This window comes from Macrosteles quadrilineatus, unplaced genomic scaffold (assembly GCF_028750875.1).
Source record: "Macrosteles quadrilineatus isolate MER2022 unplaced genomic scaffold, UCM_ALF_1.0 Scaffold_3__2_contigs__length_128488019, whole genome shotgun sequence".
NCBI lineage: Eukaryota > Metazoa > Arthropoda > Insecta > Hemiptera > Cicadellidae > Macrosteles > Macrosteles quadrilineatus.
Window position 1 is genome coordinate 41,739,021 of NW_026542596.1, and position 19,687 is coordinate 41,758,707.

The window sequence follows — 19,687 nt, forward strand, 5'->3', positions numbered from 1 at the left end:
CATAATGTTGAACACTATATGTATTTGCAACACTTGTTTGGTCTTAAAAGCTATGCCAGTTAACTTGACTGGGTAATTAAGTATTTTTGTTTGACAAAACTAGTCTAATAGTTTCCGATTATATTTAAAAGTTATTGTAAATTATGTAACGAAAAAAATAACGAAAAATAGAATTTTAGAAAAAAATCCGGTTTTGATTTAACTTAAAATGTTATTGTCCTTAAAAGTTTTCAAAGTTTTTTTCATTTTTTTAAATTTTGATTTTAAATGGGGATTTTCCGATAAAACCCCATAAAAAACGGAATATTGGATTTTCTTAAAAGTTTAGAATGTTTTAGTCCGTAAATTCTTAACAAAATAGTATAAATCCCATCACCGTCAAAAAAATACGGTTTAAAAGTAATTGTAACTTTTGCAGTTTTTCCAACAAAAAAAATATAAAATAACAAACAAATCTGATTTTTTAGAAAAGCTGGTTTTGATCAAAATTAATATGTCATGGTTCTTATAATTCTAAAAAAAATAGTACAACATACCATTTCTGTAACATAAACGTTATTGGCGAGCTTATGGGAGAAAGTATGTGTCAGATTGCTGATACCGTTTATTTAGATAACATTTTTAGTCTCAAAGTGAAAACATCAAAACACTCTACATAAACCTGACATGAACGGATAACAACTACAGATACCAACTGCAGATAGCAACTACAGATACCAACTTCAGATATAAACTACAGATACTAATTTCAGATACAAACTGCAGAGATAACAACTACAGATACCAACTACAGATACAAACTACAGATATCAACTACAGATACCAGCTATAGATACCAACTACAGATACCATCTACAGATACCAACTACAGATACCAACTTCAGACCAACCACAAAATCGTCTTCAGCTGGCTTCAAGGTTGACAGTTCTACAAAAAAGCAGGTTTAGTATAGTAGTAGTGCCTACAATTGCTGGATGCCTATCTATAGCTGTCGTGTCATCATTGTGGTCGGCACGCTCTTATCAGGCGTACTACAGAACTATGTGAAGAGAATCTTATATATTAATAGGCAATCATGTTTCTTTAAAACATTTTTTCTCAGCTCATATGCATCGCAGGGAAAATCTACGCATAGTGTTGGAAAGATATTTTCCTGTAGATGCGCAAAAACCCTTTATAAATTAAAATAGGCTAAAAAATAAAGACAAAAATGGATTTAAAATTAAAAAAAAATAACATGGGCTTTATGGGTTGCCATGATGGTGACAAAATAACAACGAAATATAAACAGCAAATCAAAGCAAATGGAAGACATTCCAATCACATGTTATATTTACATTGTGGGGTGGTAATGGAGAATTCTGTACATTGCATAATTAATTTACTACCTCTAGTAATATGTATATTAAATTTATGTCCGGATCAAGTTTTTTTACATACACTTTAGAGTCAACATTCAATTTGTCAACGAAGACCTTAAAGCTGTTTCAGCATTAGTAAAACTAAATCAATGTGCATTAGATTAAGCTAAAACATACTTCCTGGCCAAGATAGGCTAAACTCATGTAGCTGAAGATAGTTTTATGGCATGTCTGCCACTATTTAACGTTTACTGTTTTATGGTCATACTGCACCGTTCTTTAATCTATCTAAATCACAAACCAAAAACTTAGATACATTTTGATAATTATAAGTCAGCTCCAGAGACTGGTAGTTCGAAGAATGTTAGCTGTAAGGTTATTACTTTGGCAATGCAAAAAAAATCAAGTTTAAATTAGTGTAATATGTTAGTAGTTTATTTCGTCTAAATATCACTTACAGGATATTTATTGCTCTTAAATTTTTAAAGTAACATGATAAACACAAATTGATTTCGAATGATTTCTAAAAGATAGAAGCTATACCTATTTTAATTGGAACTGTTTTGTTCATGACATTTAGCGGTCCAACTTAGGAACACAGCACAACTGATGTCCTCAACTCCTTCTGATTCCTCTGACCAGGAAGAAAAGAACTACTTTAGCGCAGCGGCACATTCATGGAAAACAACCGTCGCTGCAGTTTAGGTAAAAAGGTCAGTAACATTTCTGACATTGGTGTTTGTTGCTAGCCTAGTAGTTAGCATCTCGGACTTTGGTACGGAACGGGTTCAATAGCCCGCACATCCAGAAAACTTTAATGACTTTGGAACGCTTTACCATAGAATCGTTTGAAATAACTTAATTATAAAAACTCCACTGGCGTAGACATAAGCAAAAACTTATGTTTGCGATTTTTGTCCTCCTGTCAAATTAAACAATACCCAACTTCCTGAAGTAACGGAGGTATGATCTGCGATTCAAAACTAACAAGAAAAACACAAAATTGGAAAATGAAAACTACAACAGCTAAATTTTGACTGAAGATAACCAACGCGCCTTGGTTCAGAACACTGCATGAGTCCTTGGAGGCTCTCAAAACATTTTCTCAAATACCAAAGTGATCGTAATTTAAATATCTAGGGCACTGTGGGATTATAAATGTTCTTTGTAGTTATTTGATTGTGTTACAAGTGAGTCGAGGACAATATAATGATTTTAAGTTAAAGATGCGTTAAAAAAATTAGAACCCCATCTAAATCATTTAGTATGAAACAGATTAAACTTACTTGCTCTGATCTTTAGTTTTTGCAAAGTGGTTCCTTTAAAAGTAATTGTTATTCTTAGCAGCTATATTAAGGAGACTACACACACACATAGGGGTGTGATGGCTAGTAGTTGTTCATATAATTTGCTCATTGTTCACTACATGTATAGAACAGATTGTAAATTAAATTAATTAAACTACATGATAGTAGTATATATGTGTAAACATACATCAATACGTGTGTCAAACTATACCTGGAACTATACGCCCACCACAGCAGACCTGCAGACTAAGATCGCGCCACTCAATCTACACTCGTCTCCATTGATACTTGGCTTAAAATACCTTTTTTGTATGGTCGCAAATTCAATGAAAAAACATTAAAGTATTAAGGGAATTTCCATTTAACTGGCTGAATTTCTACTAAAATATTCCCTTAAAAGTGTCAGATTTATTTCCTATTTAAACAACATTAATTTTAATGAGTAGTCTACTTTGGGTTGCTGCTACAGAGAGTGTGAGATGTGTATTTTATTGAAATGTTGATTGCGTAGTATGAAATAAAAAATATGGCAAAATGTTATTAAAATATATCCATAAACAAGCAAACTACAACAGTTTATTTATTATCCATAAGAATAACATGAGAATTTATAATTTACATTTTTTTTTAATTATCTCCGTAACCGTTAGGCATACAACAACGCTTCAATGTAATACATTATTTCTTATTTTAAGCTCTACAAAATAGTCTGGATATAAATTGTGAAATTTTATGTTTTTTGAGTCAAAAATGGGAAAACAATTTTTACCCCATTAAACCCCCTATAAACACCTGTTTCCATAGTCCGATTATTCTGATTTGCGAACTTGTTCGAATAAACGTAGGTTTACACGTTTCTACAAAATTTAATCAATATCTGATCATTTTTGCTCGAGTTATCGTGCTAACGGACACATATTAAATATGAATTTAAACGGAGGGTGTTTTTGGCCTCAGGGGACCTCTAAACGAAAAAGTAAATCGGTCCCGGGTTTAGGTCTTACTATGAGACCTACGGTAACCGCTTATTTCCTTGTGGGAAATTCCGACACAGTATGAATACATCAATAATACGTGTATAGAACGTACACTTCGCAGTAGTGGCAACCATGCCACACAACGCGGAGTGATACAAGTATGGCTTGCTGTTGTAGTTTGTCACAGATATAATGAGACGCTGATCTATTAAAACTTGTTTAGATCATTACATGGACTGCAACATCTGAGTTGAGCAGAAGCAATTACACATCACAACGATGTCGTCGTGTTGATATGTGTCTCAATGAAAACTCAATTGAGGTGCAATTAATGTTGCGTTGTCGAAATACACTGATATACGATGCATCGCTATATCACTTTAACGCATACTACACGCAGAAGGCAGTTAAATGTGATACAAAGTTGTAAATTGGATTGAAATCTAATGGTGTTTTTACGGTCAAATAACAATTATTAATTATTTAAAAAGACATGAATGATTTAAATAGTTTTTAGCTTGCAGCATTATCTCTCTATCGTAAAAATTATAATTCTTGGAATAGCTGGGTGAAACTATGTTTTTTTTATTCTGTATAAAGAATATTTTTATGGCTACCTTAAGATGTAAACCATGGGATGGAGCTTGTTTAGTAGTAGAGTGAGGAGCTTCAGTTTTCGGGCACAGATTCCGTAAATCACCAATGGCTAAATAATAAAGGTATAAAAGAATAAAAGTGTCCCCTTGTTTGTGCTTTTGACATTGAGATAATGCCACGACTATTTTAAGCTAGGCCTATATCTAATACGTAAACGGGTAAACGGTTCCGGGCTAGAGCATAGCATCCTAGGATATCAAGGTAGAAAAAAACACAACTTAATTACTTGTATTACAGTATAATCAAAACCATGTTATTTTACCAACTTTCGAGCTATTTCAGTGTAATAAAATGTGAAATCTAATACAAATATCGAACCCTGTTCTATTACTTGTGTCGCGTTTGCCTACGAAGGTTTAACGAAAAAATAGTATTATCTAGGTTACGTACCTTATACAGTCAAAACAGTTACGAATTCAGTCACTATATGACGATGCGCATTTCAGAGCTTTTGAAAATTAGAAATCTTGAACAATTATTTAAATGAAATTTCACCTAACCTCAAATTCACTTTGAAAACAAAAAAAGATAGCAAAATAAATTTTCTCGATTTAACATTGACAAAAGAAAGCCAGAATATAAAATTTGCCATATACAGGAAACCAACCGCTACTGATCACATGATCCACTCTACATCTTACCATCCCATCTCCCATAAACTAGCGGCCTATAATAGTATGGTTCATCGTTTGTTATCGATACCCATGGATCCAGACTACTTTGAAAATGAAACAAATATAATAAAATACATAGCAATGGCCAATGGATATGAAAGTAAAATGGTGAACAAAATAATTTTCAAGAAAAAGAACAGGAATGAAAAACTCATTGAAACTAACCCCCCTGAACAGAAAAGGTTTATCTCTATAGAATATGGAAAATCATTGCACAATACACTATCTAAATCTATGAAAAAACAAAACATCACACTCTCATGCAGAACCACAAACAAATTAAGTAAACACCTAAATATCCATAGTACAAAAAGAAATGAAAATACTGGAATTTATAAATTAAAATGTTCTCAATGTAATAAGTTTTACATAAGACAAACTGGTCACTCGTTCAAAAAAAAAAGGTATTCTGAACACCTTCCCAAACCTACATTAAAGAACCAAAAATCTAAATTTGCAGAACATTTGATAAATAGTAATCATGACATAAAAAGTTTTGATGAAAACTTAGAAGTTCTCTACAAATGCAAAAAATCACAACATATGTCAACAATAGAGGAACTACATATTTACAACGTTTTTAAATCAAACCCAAATGAAGTATTAAATGAAAAACTAAAATATGGCTGCAATGTTTTATTTAACCTTATCAATGATATCCAGTCTAAGAGACCCAAGATAACAACATTTCAAGGTCAACAGGAGGGGGTAGGGTAGCAAGTCAACTCCTTCCTCAGTCGGGATCTATAGCCGGCCGGCACATGTACATGGATAAATGGAATGAATTATATGTTAATGTTATGTGTTTTTAATGTTTACAAATTCTGACGAATCTGCAAGATCAATTGATAAATGTATCCACGGACCTAAAATAGAGCTCAAAAACTCTGAAATGCGCATCGTCCTTTAGTGACTGAATTCGTAACTGTTTTGACTGTATAAGGTACGTAACCTAGATAATACTTTGAATAACAGTTCAGGAGGCAAAATAATGAATAAAAAAAAGAAAAATAGTGCCGTGTACATTTTAAATTTGGGTTTGAAATTACAAGGACTTTTAGTTGATTTAGTTTCCAGAGTTATTACTTCAATTTTATATGCACAGTTAAGTTCCAAACAAGACTTTAAGGAAGTTCTTGTTATTCTTGCCCAATACGTTTCACGTAGCCGCTTCGAGAAAATATTTTCAATATGACAGTTTTCAGAGTTCTATAATTTTTTCGATGCACAACAGCTTAATTAACATAATTTAATGAGTTAAACAAATATTAACAAGAGGAGAAGACGTAAACCAAGTTGAATAAAAGGGGAGAAAAAAACGAACGATGCTAAAAGAATGAAGTGTGGTATTCACTTATTAAAAATAGTAATGTTTACATTCGCTGTATTGTTGCCACTTGTTGGCCATGTGGGGGTTTGTGCAAAATAAACTCTCTCTTCGTCATTCTGTTTTTAATGAATACTGAATAACTGGTAACTCTGTAGTTTGTATTTAAACTAAAGAGAATATACACATGTAGATCGTACTCACGGCAATGACAAGAGGCTAGGCCGGGCTTGTCGTCGTCGTCGCTGGAGGAAGATCCTCCGTTGGCAAACCAGAACAAGTCGTCGAACAGAAGGCGGTTGTCTCGCACCTAGAATAGGAAATACTTTTACTAACACTATAGTCTGTATGATGGGACCTGTCTCCTGACCGAGGTCTACCTGGGGACTACCATAAGGACCTCGGGAAGACAAGGCCCGGAGACAGGTTCCATCGTACAAACTATGCTGGTCGAAACCAAATGACATGTCGTAAATACTATCTTGTGGAAAACATCTATCAAGGCATAGATTAGTAAGTTTCGTTCAATGTAATATTTAAATTAAACAGTAACAGCAATCTGACAAATACTTTCTTTCATAAGCTTGTCAAGAACTCTTGTAATATGCAAGCGGTGGAAGTTACCATGGTATTTTATGGGGAAAATAACAAAGTTGAAATAAATTTAGACCTGAAGTTATTACAGAATTGGGAGTTATAGCATTTTGTTTAGAATTAAAAAAATCAACTTTATAAATTTCAATCAAAATTAATTGTTCGAGCTTTTTTATGAAAATTTAATTTTCAATTCTTCGGTTTTTATGGAAAAATTACCATAAAACAATCAAAATTTGGAAAAAAAATTAACAAATATCTTGAAATACCATAAATTAGTATCAGTTTACAAAACAATTTTTTTTTTTTGTTTGCTTAAAAACGTCCAACCAAAACCAAACTCGAATACTTTCAGAAAAAAAAACTCCATATGCTTATGTATAAGGGGAGATAGTAAAAGTACATTCCATCGTAGGTGCCTAAAGAGACTCTTTTTGACACGAACATTAGGCGGCAAATAAGCAGGGCCCTAAACAAAATTTTGCAAGTGACATTAACTATAGTTTCCGTCATCCTGCACCAATTTTAATTTGACTAAATCATCAAAATGAAAATTTTTTGCATTGATCACCTTTACAGAAACGCTCTAAAATGAGTTGGATCCTGTTTTGGGGTTATCCACAGTTGATTACAAGGTCATGTTAACACAGCTAGCCATGGGGAACATAGGCCTATTACATCAGCCCATTGACGGATGTAACTAGGACCATTATGCCTAGAAAGTGTACAAGGTCTGAAATGCTGACGAAACCATTACGCACATCTCTGCAACAGTTGCGATGTTAATGAATGTGTGTGTAGTCCTATGATAGATAGTCTCGCTGCTTACGAGATAGAACAGCTTAGGTATTTCAAAACTAAAACTGTATATTGTTTAACCAGTGTACCATTTTAAGATAGAAGTAGTAATAAAAAAATCTGTAAGTCAGTAATATATATATATATAAAATCCAATGTATGTTTGTTTGTACGTATGTATGTTTGTTTGTTTGTTTGTTTGTTTGTTTGTCCTTTATGGACTCCGAAACCGCTCGACAGATGGTAATGAAATTTTCAGGCATTATTAAGTATTATTCGAGGATGGTTTGTGTGAAGTTTGGTGCAGATCCGTCAAAAGGGCTCCACCCCAGTGGCTCTGGAGTTTCCCATGTTAATATTGTGAGTACTCATATTTAAATGGAATTAAAGAATCTTAACAGCTGGTTCAACTAATCAATTTGATTCTGTGATGTTCAATAGCATAAAAAGTTAAGATTTACCAACAGGGTGCAGCACTACTGTATTATCTTTTAAATTTATGACAACAACTAATTTGAAACCAAAAGGTGAGTGAGCGTAGCGAACGAACTTCAATATGGAGGCGAGTTAGCGTAGCGAACGAGCTAACCTGCAGGCAAATGAGCGCAGCGAACGAGCTCCAACCTAAAGGTGAGTGAGCGTAGCAAACGAACTTCAACCAGGACGTGATTGAGCCATGCGAACGAGCTCATCTTAAAAATGAACGAGCATTTGACATAAAACCACATTAGGACAGGACAACGTCTGTCGGGCCAGCTAGTCTATATATATAAAATCCAATGTTTGTTTGTCCTTTATGGACTCCAAAACCGCTCGACAGATTTTAATGAAACTTTCAGGCATTATTAAGCATTATTCAAGGATGGTTTATGTTAAGTTTTGTGCAGATCCGTCAAAGGGGCTCCACCCCAGTGGCTCTGGAGTTTCCCATGTTAACCTTATGAGCACTCACATTTAAATGTAATTAAAGAATCTTAACAGCTGGTTCAACTAAACAATTTGATTCCGTGATGTTCAATACAGTTAATAGGTTTATCAACAGGGTGCAGCACTCTTATTTTTTTAAATTTATGATTACAGCTAATTTGCAACCAAAAGGTGAGTGAGCGTAGCGAACGAACTTCAACCTGGAGGCGAGTTAGCGTAGTGAACGAGCTAACCTGAAGGCAAGTGAGCGCAGCGAACGAGCCCCAACCTAAAGGTGAGTGAGTGTAGCGAACGAACTTCAACCAGGACGTGATCGAGCCATGCGAACGAGCTGAAAATGAACGAGCATTTGACATAAAACCACATTAGGACAAGACGACGTCTGTCGGGCCAGCTAGTTTAAATATAAAATACTCAGAAAAAATCTAAATTTAAATTCAACCAGAAAATAACCGTTTCATTTTAGTTTTGTTTGTGCAGGATTCCCAAGAAACATGTGGTGTAGGTGTCTTCTGATTGGACAGAGTATTCTAGAGCACTGAAGTTGTAATCCAATCAGGAGATGAGATGTCTACTGACCACCTATTTAAAGGCACTTCTTCCTTGAACCTTCCTTGTTTGTCTGACCATCAAAGAGTTAACTAGTCTTGTGAGTGTGTGTAACAGTTATAAAATCTTGAGAACATTTTCTTTTTTGTTTGTTCCCCATTTTCAGGGTAAGTTTTTTTTATTATAATAAGATAGAATCTTGAAAATCCTACAAATTAATTGAAGTAGCAAAATTTTACTATTTACTAAATTATAAAAACTTTTAAACTTTATTTAAATAATGTTTGGTTTTTTTTATTTTAGGGGCACACGATTTGGATAAAAAAAACTTGATTTCTAAATTTATAATTTACCATACCACAAAATTAATCAAGTACGAAATCTAATAATATAATTATTTAAATACAACTAGGCTATTAAAGAAGGAATTTTTGGTAATTTTACCTGGCTTAAATGCACAATAATTATAATAAATGGTGCACCAGGATAACTCTGTTAATATTGAATAGTATTAAATTGTGTTATTTTTATCAGAAATTTAAACACAAACAATGTCTGTTAATTTTATGTATACATCCACACCCAGTTAGAAGAAGACATGTTAAGGTAAGCCCTCATTCTCTTTTATGGTGTTCAATTTGCATACACCAGCCAAACACAACCACAAACTCACACACAAGCAAAAAGCTCTTCACAGAAAGCTGTTTGTTTGTTGATACAAATAGCGTTTACAATGAATTAAATTAACAGTTGAGATGACTTTATATATTTATTTAAATAATAATACAATATTCTATAGATTTTAAAAGAATACCTGTCAATTCACAATTATTTGAAGATATAACAAAGCTATGATTTAGGGAAAGTGAGCTGGTCCAGTGGAAGAGTGTAGTAGCTACTAGGAACTACTTACTTTGTGTTCCTTATTTCTTACCCCCTGTCAAGTTAAAATTGGACGAGATATAACCACATATTAATCAACTGTAAATGTACGCTGGACGAGATAGCACTACTTTATGGGGAATTGGGGTGTTGGACGAGATAGCACTGGACGAGATGGCACTACATCGTCATCCCAAGACATATTCAGGTAGGTAGTGGCTTGTGGAGGCGAGTACAATGGGATGACGCTCTGGTGACCTACAGGAGTAGCTTATCAGGTCAAGGTCGTGATAAGGAGAAAGTACTCGACCTTCAGCGCCACTTTCACCCTTGGACACTGCTCTGGGGCCGCGCCATTCAAATTTGACTCTTCATCAAGTTGATATTACAGCAATATTATATTGTGTAATCTATAGGGTGTTTTTTTTTAATGCGAAACCCAAACTAAAAGTACTGTGAGACACATTTTAATGACAAATATCCTATTTTGGTGTACCGGTTTTATTTACTTCATTATCAATCAGCTGATATGCATTGTTGCATTGACGTGACAATGCACGTTCATCCTTATCTATGAGGTAGGAAATTATTGTGAATACGACACAACTCGAAGATTTATAAGAATACGTTTAAAGTAAATCGTTGGTTTGAAGCACAGAATGGTTAGAAATTAAGGTTTCTAGGTACCTACCGAGTACAAAATCCATTGAGTAGTAGTACGTATCCGAGTACAAAATCCAGTACCCAACAAACCAACTATTAATTATTGATGGATACAAATTTAAGGAAACCAAATCTGAATTTAAGGTAAATTAAATCTCTATAACTAAGTGAAAATCAAATCAGGCTAATAGAAATTTACTTAATTTGCAGGTTTGCTGCGACTGGGTTTTTTTTTGTTACTGCGGATTCAGTTTCCCTAAATTTGTACTATTATTGACATGTATACATTTAAGGAAACCGAATTTCAAACATTTCTTGGCATAAAACCAATGGTTAACTTTAAACGTATTATTATAACTATTCGGAATGGGGAAACACCGTGCTGTGTCTTTTTTGCAATAAATTCCCAACAACACCAAACCTTATACACCCCCTGATCGAAAATGAAGCAAAGAAAACAGGGATACCAAAATACAGGGTTTTTTATGTTTAAAATGTGCCTCACAGTAATCTGACAATTTTTAGCGAATATTTTAGAAGAAATCCAGCCGGGTAAATGGAAATTCGTTTAGTCTGCAGGTTTCCTGCTGCGGGGGTATTTTATATTTAATGGATTTTAAATTACAGTTCGGATGTACTTACTGCTTCGAATGTACAAAAGTAAAAAATACGAACTGCTGCGTTATCCCAAATGGGGGTTATTTAAACACAAATGGTTGTATAGGAGAGGTTAAGGACTGAGATACCTTGTGTAGCTTTGTTACTGAGTTATTAGTCAAATTGCTGGTATTAACTAGCATTTTGGTTAGCCAGAATCATTCATTAAAAACCTAAACAAGGGAAGAAGCAAAGTTTATAACCATCAATAAAGCTACTGACTTCTCTCAGGATCGAACCGGTCGCCTTCTGTGTAGCAGGCGAGTATAACCACTTAGCTACCCAGAACCATGTTGTATAAACATAAAGGATATCCAACCTCAGGATTTTCTGTGTATTATACGTCTGTATTACACTGGATGTAGTTTAGGTTATAGAACTGTTGAACGATGGTATAAATATTTATGTATATAATCGAATTTTTGAATGGGCCTTCGAATAAAGCAATTAACAAAAGTAAAACGATATTCTAACACAAATTTTCGTTTAACATCCCAAACGAAACCAAAATAAAAATAAAAATTACAACGTTGCTTAGCATCGCACATTATACTACTGTAATTACAAACGCACATTGTACATCTTCAAACAGAGGTCATGTTTCATGGTAGTTGTCTCTATGTAGCATTCTGGACTTTAACCCAGGAGTTGTGTTGTGTAATAACATTGTTGATGTTACTAGTCTGTTACTTGTTCATAGAATATTCATTAGTATTATCCATTAACTTTGTTTCAAATTAAGTAGGTACTTTTTGCTTTTTAAGTCGTTGTTAGTTTCATAGTTTCAAAGATAGTTTCATTCCACCCAAACCGATTCATGGGTTAAATAACTCTTGGGCTAGAGTTGTTTTTGGTAAAAACTATGCTTTTCACTCAAAAGTGCAACTTCCACAAAATTTCCATGAACTGAATTTCCCAGTAAGTGTATAATCCTAGACTAAACACTCGTGCTAATTCCGACCCTTTCAATACCACTTTGACCCATATTCCTAAATGAATTCAGTAACAACTTTTAAAATGCATAGCCACTAACAAACTGCTCAAGAGTCTGAATAACGTCAAAATTTCGCTATGCGTTTACAAGACCTTCATCTTTGTTGACATTCAAATATGTCTTGAACCGCAACGAGACTTAGCAATAGTTACTAATGGGACACTTTCCATGCCACGCGGTGTTACACTTTCTTGCTTTTACTTTCTTTCTTTCCGCTCACACGCTTCATAAGAAGTTTCGCTCTGGACAAAACAAAGCCTGACACTTATTTAGCACAAGAACGAGTAAATTAGTTGTAGAAGGACCAGTTTGTCATGGGGGTACCGCAGTGTGTAGTTATGTGGGTGTCGCGTGCTTGTTGGGTGGTGTTACAGCTGTTTGTATTTCGTAATTGGGACATAATGAAAAAAGTACCCCTGAGTAATCACCTGATGTTTCAAAAGGTCTTGTTTATGATGAGGCTAGTCACTGGGAGTTTTATTAGACATTTTTTATTAGTACTCATTAGTATTTTTTTTAAATAACCACATTGTTTCAAAATTTACATCCCTAAAATTTCAAAAGTACTATTAGCTTTCTTTTAGTCTTTGTTGGTGCGTAGTACACATTTGCACGTCTTAAATAAAATATTATCTTAAAAAGTGATTACAATGTAAGAGCTTACGTAATTATGTTTACAGTTTGTTATGTTCTTGGAAATTTAGAATGTCCTCTTTTAGTTGATAGATCAGGAAATAAGTATGGATACATTTAAAGGATGCAATATATTAGGATGCTAAGTAGGCGTGATATGTATTGCAGATTATTTACTAACTAACAACAGGTTCTTTAGCCAATATGTTTTATTTAAAACTGTATGAATAAGAGTTTTGCCAGTTTCGATTTTGAACTATAACAAATACCCTTATCTAACGATTGAACCAGAGACCTTAAAATAGGCATAAACGTTTGGCTAACGAATTAAAAGGTTCTAATGAAGGTTCTAGGCCTGATACAAAAAACAAAACTACAAAGTTTTATAGTTTTGTTTTGTATACAACACTTCAAATAGTATTACAAATGTCCTGATAACATGTTGTATAGTATTATGGCAAAGGTGTTCACATCTGTAACCTGTAAATACTTCACAGGATCTGCTGTTAACAGTTTGTGTGCATGTTCTGAAAATGTAAGATGTGCTGTCAATGCACGCATGTAATAGATAATACATGGATAATAGATGGATCATATGGTGGATCAAGGTTCAACTGTTCAACGGTTCACGTACATGTTCTGATAACAGATCACAATACCTGTTTTCAACAGTTCGTGTAAATTTTCTTATAATGGATCACTAGATCCATTGTCATCAATTTGTGTAAATTTCCTGATGATGATTCCAAGAGATTAGTTGTCGGGTAACAAGAGATTTGTTGTATGGTAACAGTTCATGTACATGTTCTGATAACAGATTACAATATCTTTTTTCAACATTTCATGTACAATTTCTGATAATGGATCACTATATATATTGCCAACAATTAATGTGCATGTCCTGATACTGGATTACTTGCACTGCTGACACATGGGCATTTATATGTCCTGATAATAGATAACAAGATTTAATAACAGCGGTTCTTATGTCACGTTCTGATAACAAGTATAAAATCTGCCTTCAACAATACATTTACTTGTGTACTTACAAGAACGTTTACTTATGCTATAAGTATGCAATATATGTATATCTGCTATGTATGTTCATATCTTAGCTGATACAGTATCAGCTAACTCTTTTGTGTCATTGTTCTATCGCTACCAATTATGATTTATTTGACCAAGATTTGCATGAAATTTAATTCAAATTATTTAAACAACGTGAATAAATATATCTGAATTTTGAGACAAAGAATACCACGCCGTTGCAGGTGTTAGTTTTACATAAACAAAGACTACTAACTAGAATTGACATAAATACCAATATAGACATTCCATCCCAAGACCTACTGTTGAAATTCGAATGGTATCATGATAGTCTATTGGGTATAAAGTATGCTACAGTTTTCAATAAGTTGAATGTTCAGTTTGGCTAGGTGCTACAATTAAAATCGGTAACATATGCATAGTCTGTCCAAGGCTTGATTCAATATTGTTTATTTTTATTTTAATATGGTGCAAACTGTAATGGAAAGGGAATGTCTTACTCCATCGACGATCAAACTTATTAAGGTTGTTTGACAGCGTTTTGCAAAAGGTTGTTTTTGAACACATAATTTCTGGATAGCTCAACCCCCCTCCCCCCATTTGCATTGATAACTCAAACAATTAATTACGCGATTCCTCAAACACATCAATATCAATACACATTTAATACAGCAACACATTACAAACACGTGGAAAATGTCATATCCTACTTACCCCATTTCTTGGCGTCGTATCCGTGTTGTTTTCGGGTGTCACTTGCGGAATCACGGCTATCAGGAAAATCCAAAACATATCGATATAAGTGAAAGTGAGCACGAGGAAGGAGCGACCGGTAACACCGCCACCCGCCGACTGGTCCCCTCTCCGTCTCACTCACTCTCTCTACCATCTCTGTCTGGCTCAGTGAGAGTGGAATTGTGTCAATTTGGAAACCGTTTGGGTGAAATGGCCATTGACTATGTGTGGAAAATGGCTTTGTTAGAGGATAATAGCGCCAATGAGAGACCTTGTCAGCGACTCTTTGTTTCCCGACGAGTTACTTAACAGCGATCACTACCGGGTGTGGGCCTTCAGCAGCTTCGGTGGATTTAGAGAGGTCACAACTGTTTGGCTGATTTAGTTTTACCATTGGATGGAACGTTCAATATTAATTGCATGGCCCTACAGTGGGTATCTTTAAGTATGTGCAGGTTATGTTTTAATTTGGTAGAAATCGTCTATATAAACTGCAGGAACATGTCAATTGTTGACTGTAAAGCCTTTCTTAACCTTGAAGTATTGCCCCTTAAGTTTTGTTTATTGTTTAGTTTTTCAACCCAAGTGGCTTTTCCCAATTTCTTTTTTCTTGTGGTTTAAATTTTGGTATTGTTAGTTCTAACTTCATCCTTTAGTTGTTAGGCTGAATTTTGTTTATGTTTGAAAGGAATGGAAGGTATAAATTGCATGTTCGAAAAGTTAGTGGTTTTTTATTTGTTGAATGCCAATTGTTGACTAGTAAAGCCTTTTTCCAACTTTTGAAGTACTTTTTCATTCTAAGTACCTATTGCTCATTGTTGGATCTTTACACGTAAGTGGCTTTTCTTAAATCTTTTATAGGTTGTTTTAATCTTGGGCCTGTTACTATTATAATTTCAACGTGTTGTTGAATGGACATCAAGCACTGTCAAGTATCTCTAAAACTGTCTTAACGGTGGATTCATAACGTCACGTGGATTCAAGTTGTAGCATGACGTCACTCAGATGCTGGTCTGATTTTACTTTATTATTGGAATAAATATCCAACATCTAAAGGTAAATGTCAAATGGTTGACTATAAATCTTTCATGGGCTGTGAAATACTCCCATTATAACAAAACTCTTCGTTGGTTGCGTCAACGTCATTGGGATTTTTACAGTTTTATGGGAACGGTCCAAACCCTAGCCTTGCCGAATGTCAACATTTTATTAGGAAAACAAAGAGTAATGTTATGCACTTGTTTGTGTTAGGCCTTATTACTATTCATCTAATTGTTGGACAATGTGATCAAATCTATTATCTAGGCACAGACAGAATCTTTAACTTGGGATCGAACCGAAGAACACAGCAATCACGTGACTACTCACCGAATACCATCCATGGAAACGTAGTTATTATTTCTTCTTGAGATCGTTTTTCACTTATTAATATACGATAGAAAACCTCCGTTAGCAGAAGAGATTTTAAACAACTTTTTGATACACCATCAACTGGTGAATTTTTCTGATACAAATTGTGTGACCGACTAATTCTTGTAAGAATACTACACGAATTGATTTTGTAGCAGATAACAGAAGCCTATAAAGATAATTTGTCAACATAAACCTAAGCCACATAAGGCACGTATACGTCAGGAATAATGAACGGTGCATCGGCCCCTCCTGAGAAGATATAGGATTTTCTTTTAACAAAACCAGTGACTGCGAAATTCTTTGGTTCTCTTTTCTAGACGAAAGATCTTAAAAGGTTAAACCTTAAAGATGTAAATTATTAACCATGCCATTTAAAAAGTGATTATTTACTCGTAAGTAATCTCGGACATTTAAATAATACACATTTAGATTGTTTAAGTAAGGTAAAAAGAGAATGTTCAACTTTTTTGCTCATTTACACTAAAGTTAAAATTTTATTTCTGTAATACCGAAACTCACAATAGTACGTTTAATATATGTAAAATGGTGTTTGTAAAGCCTTTAATATTACCGACAGATGGTTTTGTACAAAACATTTTTCCCAAAACCGACAGTATGGTATTTCAAAGTGGATTAATTCAAAGTTGTTTATTTGAAGTGATGTAACACTATCGAGCGTAATTATATTTGGCCCGTTTCAATATGTACCTCTCGAGCGTTTATTGTTACCACATAGAGACTGAGCTGGTGTCCGAAACCAATGAATGAAACCCCTTTCTTCACCCATGCAAGGTCAGTTTATGTACTTATACCATTAGGTAAATGAACGTTGGAAGTGATTAAGTATAGAAATCACTGACTTTCACTAGCTCAAGATATCCATTATAATTTTAAGTTTAAGGCACACTTTTGAAATCTGAATTAATTTTTGTTTGCAATATTTCACATAAATAGCATTATACTTAATGGGGATTACCAAAATTTAGCTTTAATAGTAGTATATTTAAGTTCTAAGATAATAGTATGACATAAAAGGCTTATGTCCCTAAAAATCCCTGTGTATGATTATAAGATCCAGTAAAATTATGCTTTGGAAAATAAAATATCGAGTTAAATTATTTTATTAATTATTAACGTCTGTTAATTTTTCACTCTAAATATTTGTTGTATGTTGTTTGGTGTGTAGCGAGTTTTCCTAACACAGAACAAGTTCGATGACACAAAGGAAGTTTTCTGGCACAGAGGAAGTTCTCTTACACAGAGGAAATTCTCTGTCACAGAGGAAATTCTCTTACACAGAGGAAGTTCTCTGTCACAGAGGAAGTTCTCAGTCACAGAGGAAGTTCTCAGTCACCGAGGAAGTTCTCAGTCACAGAAGAAGTTCTCTGTCGCAGAGGTAGTTTTCTGGCACAGAGGAAGTTCTCAGTCACAGAGGAAGTTCTCAGTCACAAAGGAAGTTCTCAGTCACAGAGGAAGTTCTCTGTCACAAAGAAAGTTCTCAGTCACAGAGGAAGTTCTCAGTCACAGAAGAAGTTCTCCGTCGCAGAGGTAGTTTTCTGGCACAGAGGAAGTTCTCAGTCACAGAGGAAGTTCTCAGTCACAAAGGAAGTTCTCAGTCACAGAAGAAGTTCTCTGTCGCAGAGGTACTTCTCTAGCACAAAGGAAGTTCTCTGTCACATATGAGGAAGTTCTCTAATACAAAGGAAACTATTATAAGACTTGATTGGTTTTACAGATATGCGGACCCAGCTGAGGATTGGCTTTAATCATTATGCGTACGTTCATTCCCAAAATATTGCTTATTAAAATCCAAATATAAAATTTATAAATAATTTCTACTGACAGATTTATAAAGCTATATATTTTTAAGAGATACACTAACACATATTGACAGACTTGCGCTATAAAATCATTTACAAATTGTATATTATATACCGTTTCAAACATGACACCTCTAAACTTTTAAAGAAAATCCTATGCAGCTTTGATGTTAGCGAAATGCGATAAAACGAGGTTTATTGTGAAATGTAGAGAGACTTAAGCCAATTGTCTGCCTTTTATAAAATGTTCAAGCAAGTGTGAGCAAAGAAATCGAAACAAGTGAAACAAATGTTATCCCGACGAGTATTAAGGGCATCAGATTACTGCCATATGGAGTTTGAACAAGTATTTTATTGGCTGTGAGTGTTCTTTGTAAAAGAAATACTTGAAATCTTTTACCCCATCAAGTAAGAGAGTCAGACACTACAAATGTAATCGAAGCGTGTAGTCAGAGGCTGCAATGGACCGTGGCTCGGACTTTCACGTTCTTCTTTTGTTTGATCTCGTGGAAGTTGTTCGATTATATTTCCTCATAAGTGGTCAGGATTTAAAATGTTGTGTTTGAAGATTTGGATGTGAAAAGAAATTAGTAACTGTTTTAAGGATTGTAAATTAAAAATCCTTACATTGCAACTGACTGTACAGACGTATACTGTAAATATAATGTAGCAATAGTTTTATAGTTTTTATTTCCAACCTAATTATATTAGTTTGTTTGTTAAAATCACAAAAATTACAATAACTTTTGAACCGTAATATTTACAACATTTATAGTTAGTAATATTTTGGTAAAGATGAGTTAAAAGTAAAATCACGTACTGAAGTACGTGACGTACTACATTTTTATCAAAACATTTTCAACCATTTTTGTGAAAATCCCATTTTCCTGTTACGGGTTTTTGTGGGTAAATCACCATTAAAAATCAAAATCTTCGAAAAAACCTCCAGAAATCTGTACGATACTATCGTAATCAAATACCAAATTTTGTCAAAATCGGACCACAGGTGCAATATATAGCTCTGTACACAAACATACAGACACACTCACACACAGTGAAGTATCATATGATAGGTAGTAAACACTAATATAATCGCAGATAAAACTTTGCTTCTACACAGTGAATATCCACATCAAACTATATAGCAACATTAACTTTATTATAGTGACAGCCTAGTATATTCTTTCAAATAAAACATCTGTTACCACACACAGTAAATCTCCACATCAATCTCTACGCTCTAACTACACCGTAGAGATAAACTAGTTACACCTGCATTAACCAACACTGTGTCATCTGTACGGTTGTACTCACATAATGTTTTACATGATCCTGATTACATCGAGCCCAATGTACTCGCCATCGTATAATTGCGTTTCTACCCTATTATAACAACAATTATTATGTAAATTAATCATTAAAATGTCAAACTGTTTAATTAAAAGCTGGTTTTACAGGTTTGATTGCTTTTGTTATTCATGTAAATATGGAACTTCGATTTGGTCGAGTATTAGTATTTTAATTAATGTTGATTAAAAAAAGTGTTAAAGTAAGTATATCTTTTTATTAGGAATATTAGTATTTTTTCGTACTAGTATTAAAGAGATTTCGGCCTTATATTAGTAACACAAGGTAAAAAGAGTTGTAAGGCTTCCTTACTATTCGTATTAT

At 34.0% G+C, this 19,687-nt stretch overlaps 1 protein-coding gene across 1 annotated transcript in view; it reads right to left on the reverse strand.

Annotated features, from left to right (window-relative positions):
* Positions 1–14,879, reverse strand: part of LOC128988603 (trypsin-1-like) — a 40,057-nt gene extending 25,178 nt beyond the window's left edge. Inside the window, exons 1-2 of the mRNA XM_054410026.1 lie at positions 14,763–14,879; positions 6,509–6,614 (exon numbers count right to left, since the gene is read on the reverse strand). Of these exons, the coding sequence (XP_054266001.1) occupies positions 6,509–6,614; positions 14,763–14,840 (184 nt within the window). The 5' untranslated portion in view covers positions 14,841–14,879. The remainder of the gene's footprint in view (positions 1–6,508; positions 6,615–14,762) is intronic.
* Positions 14,880–19,687: the final 4,808 nt, after the last annotated feature.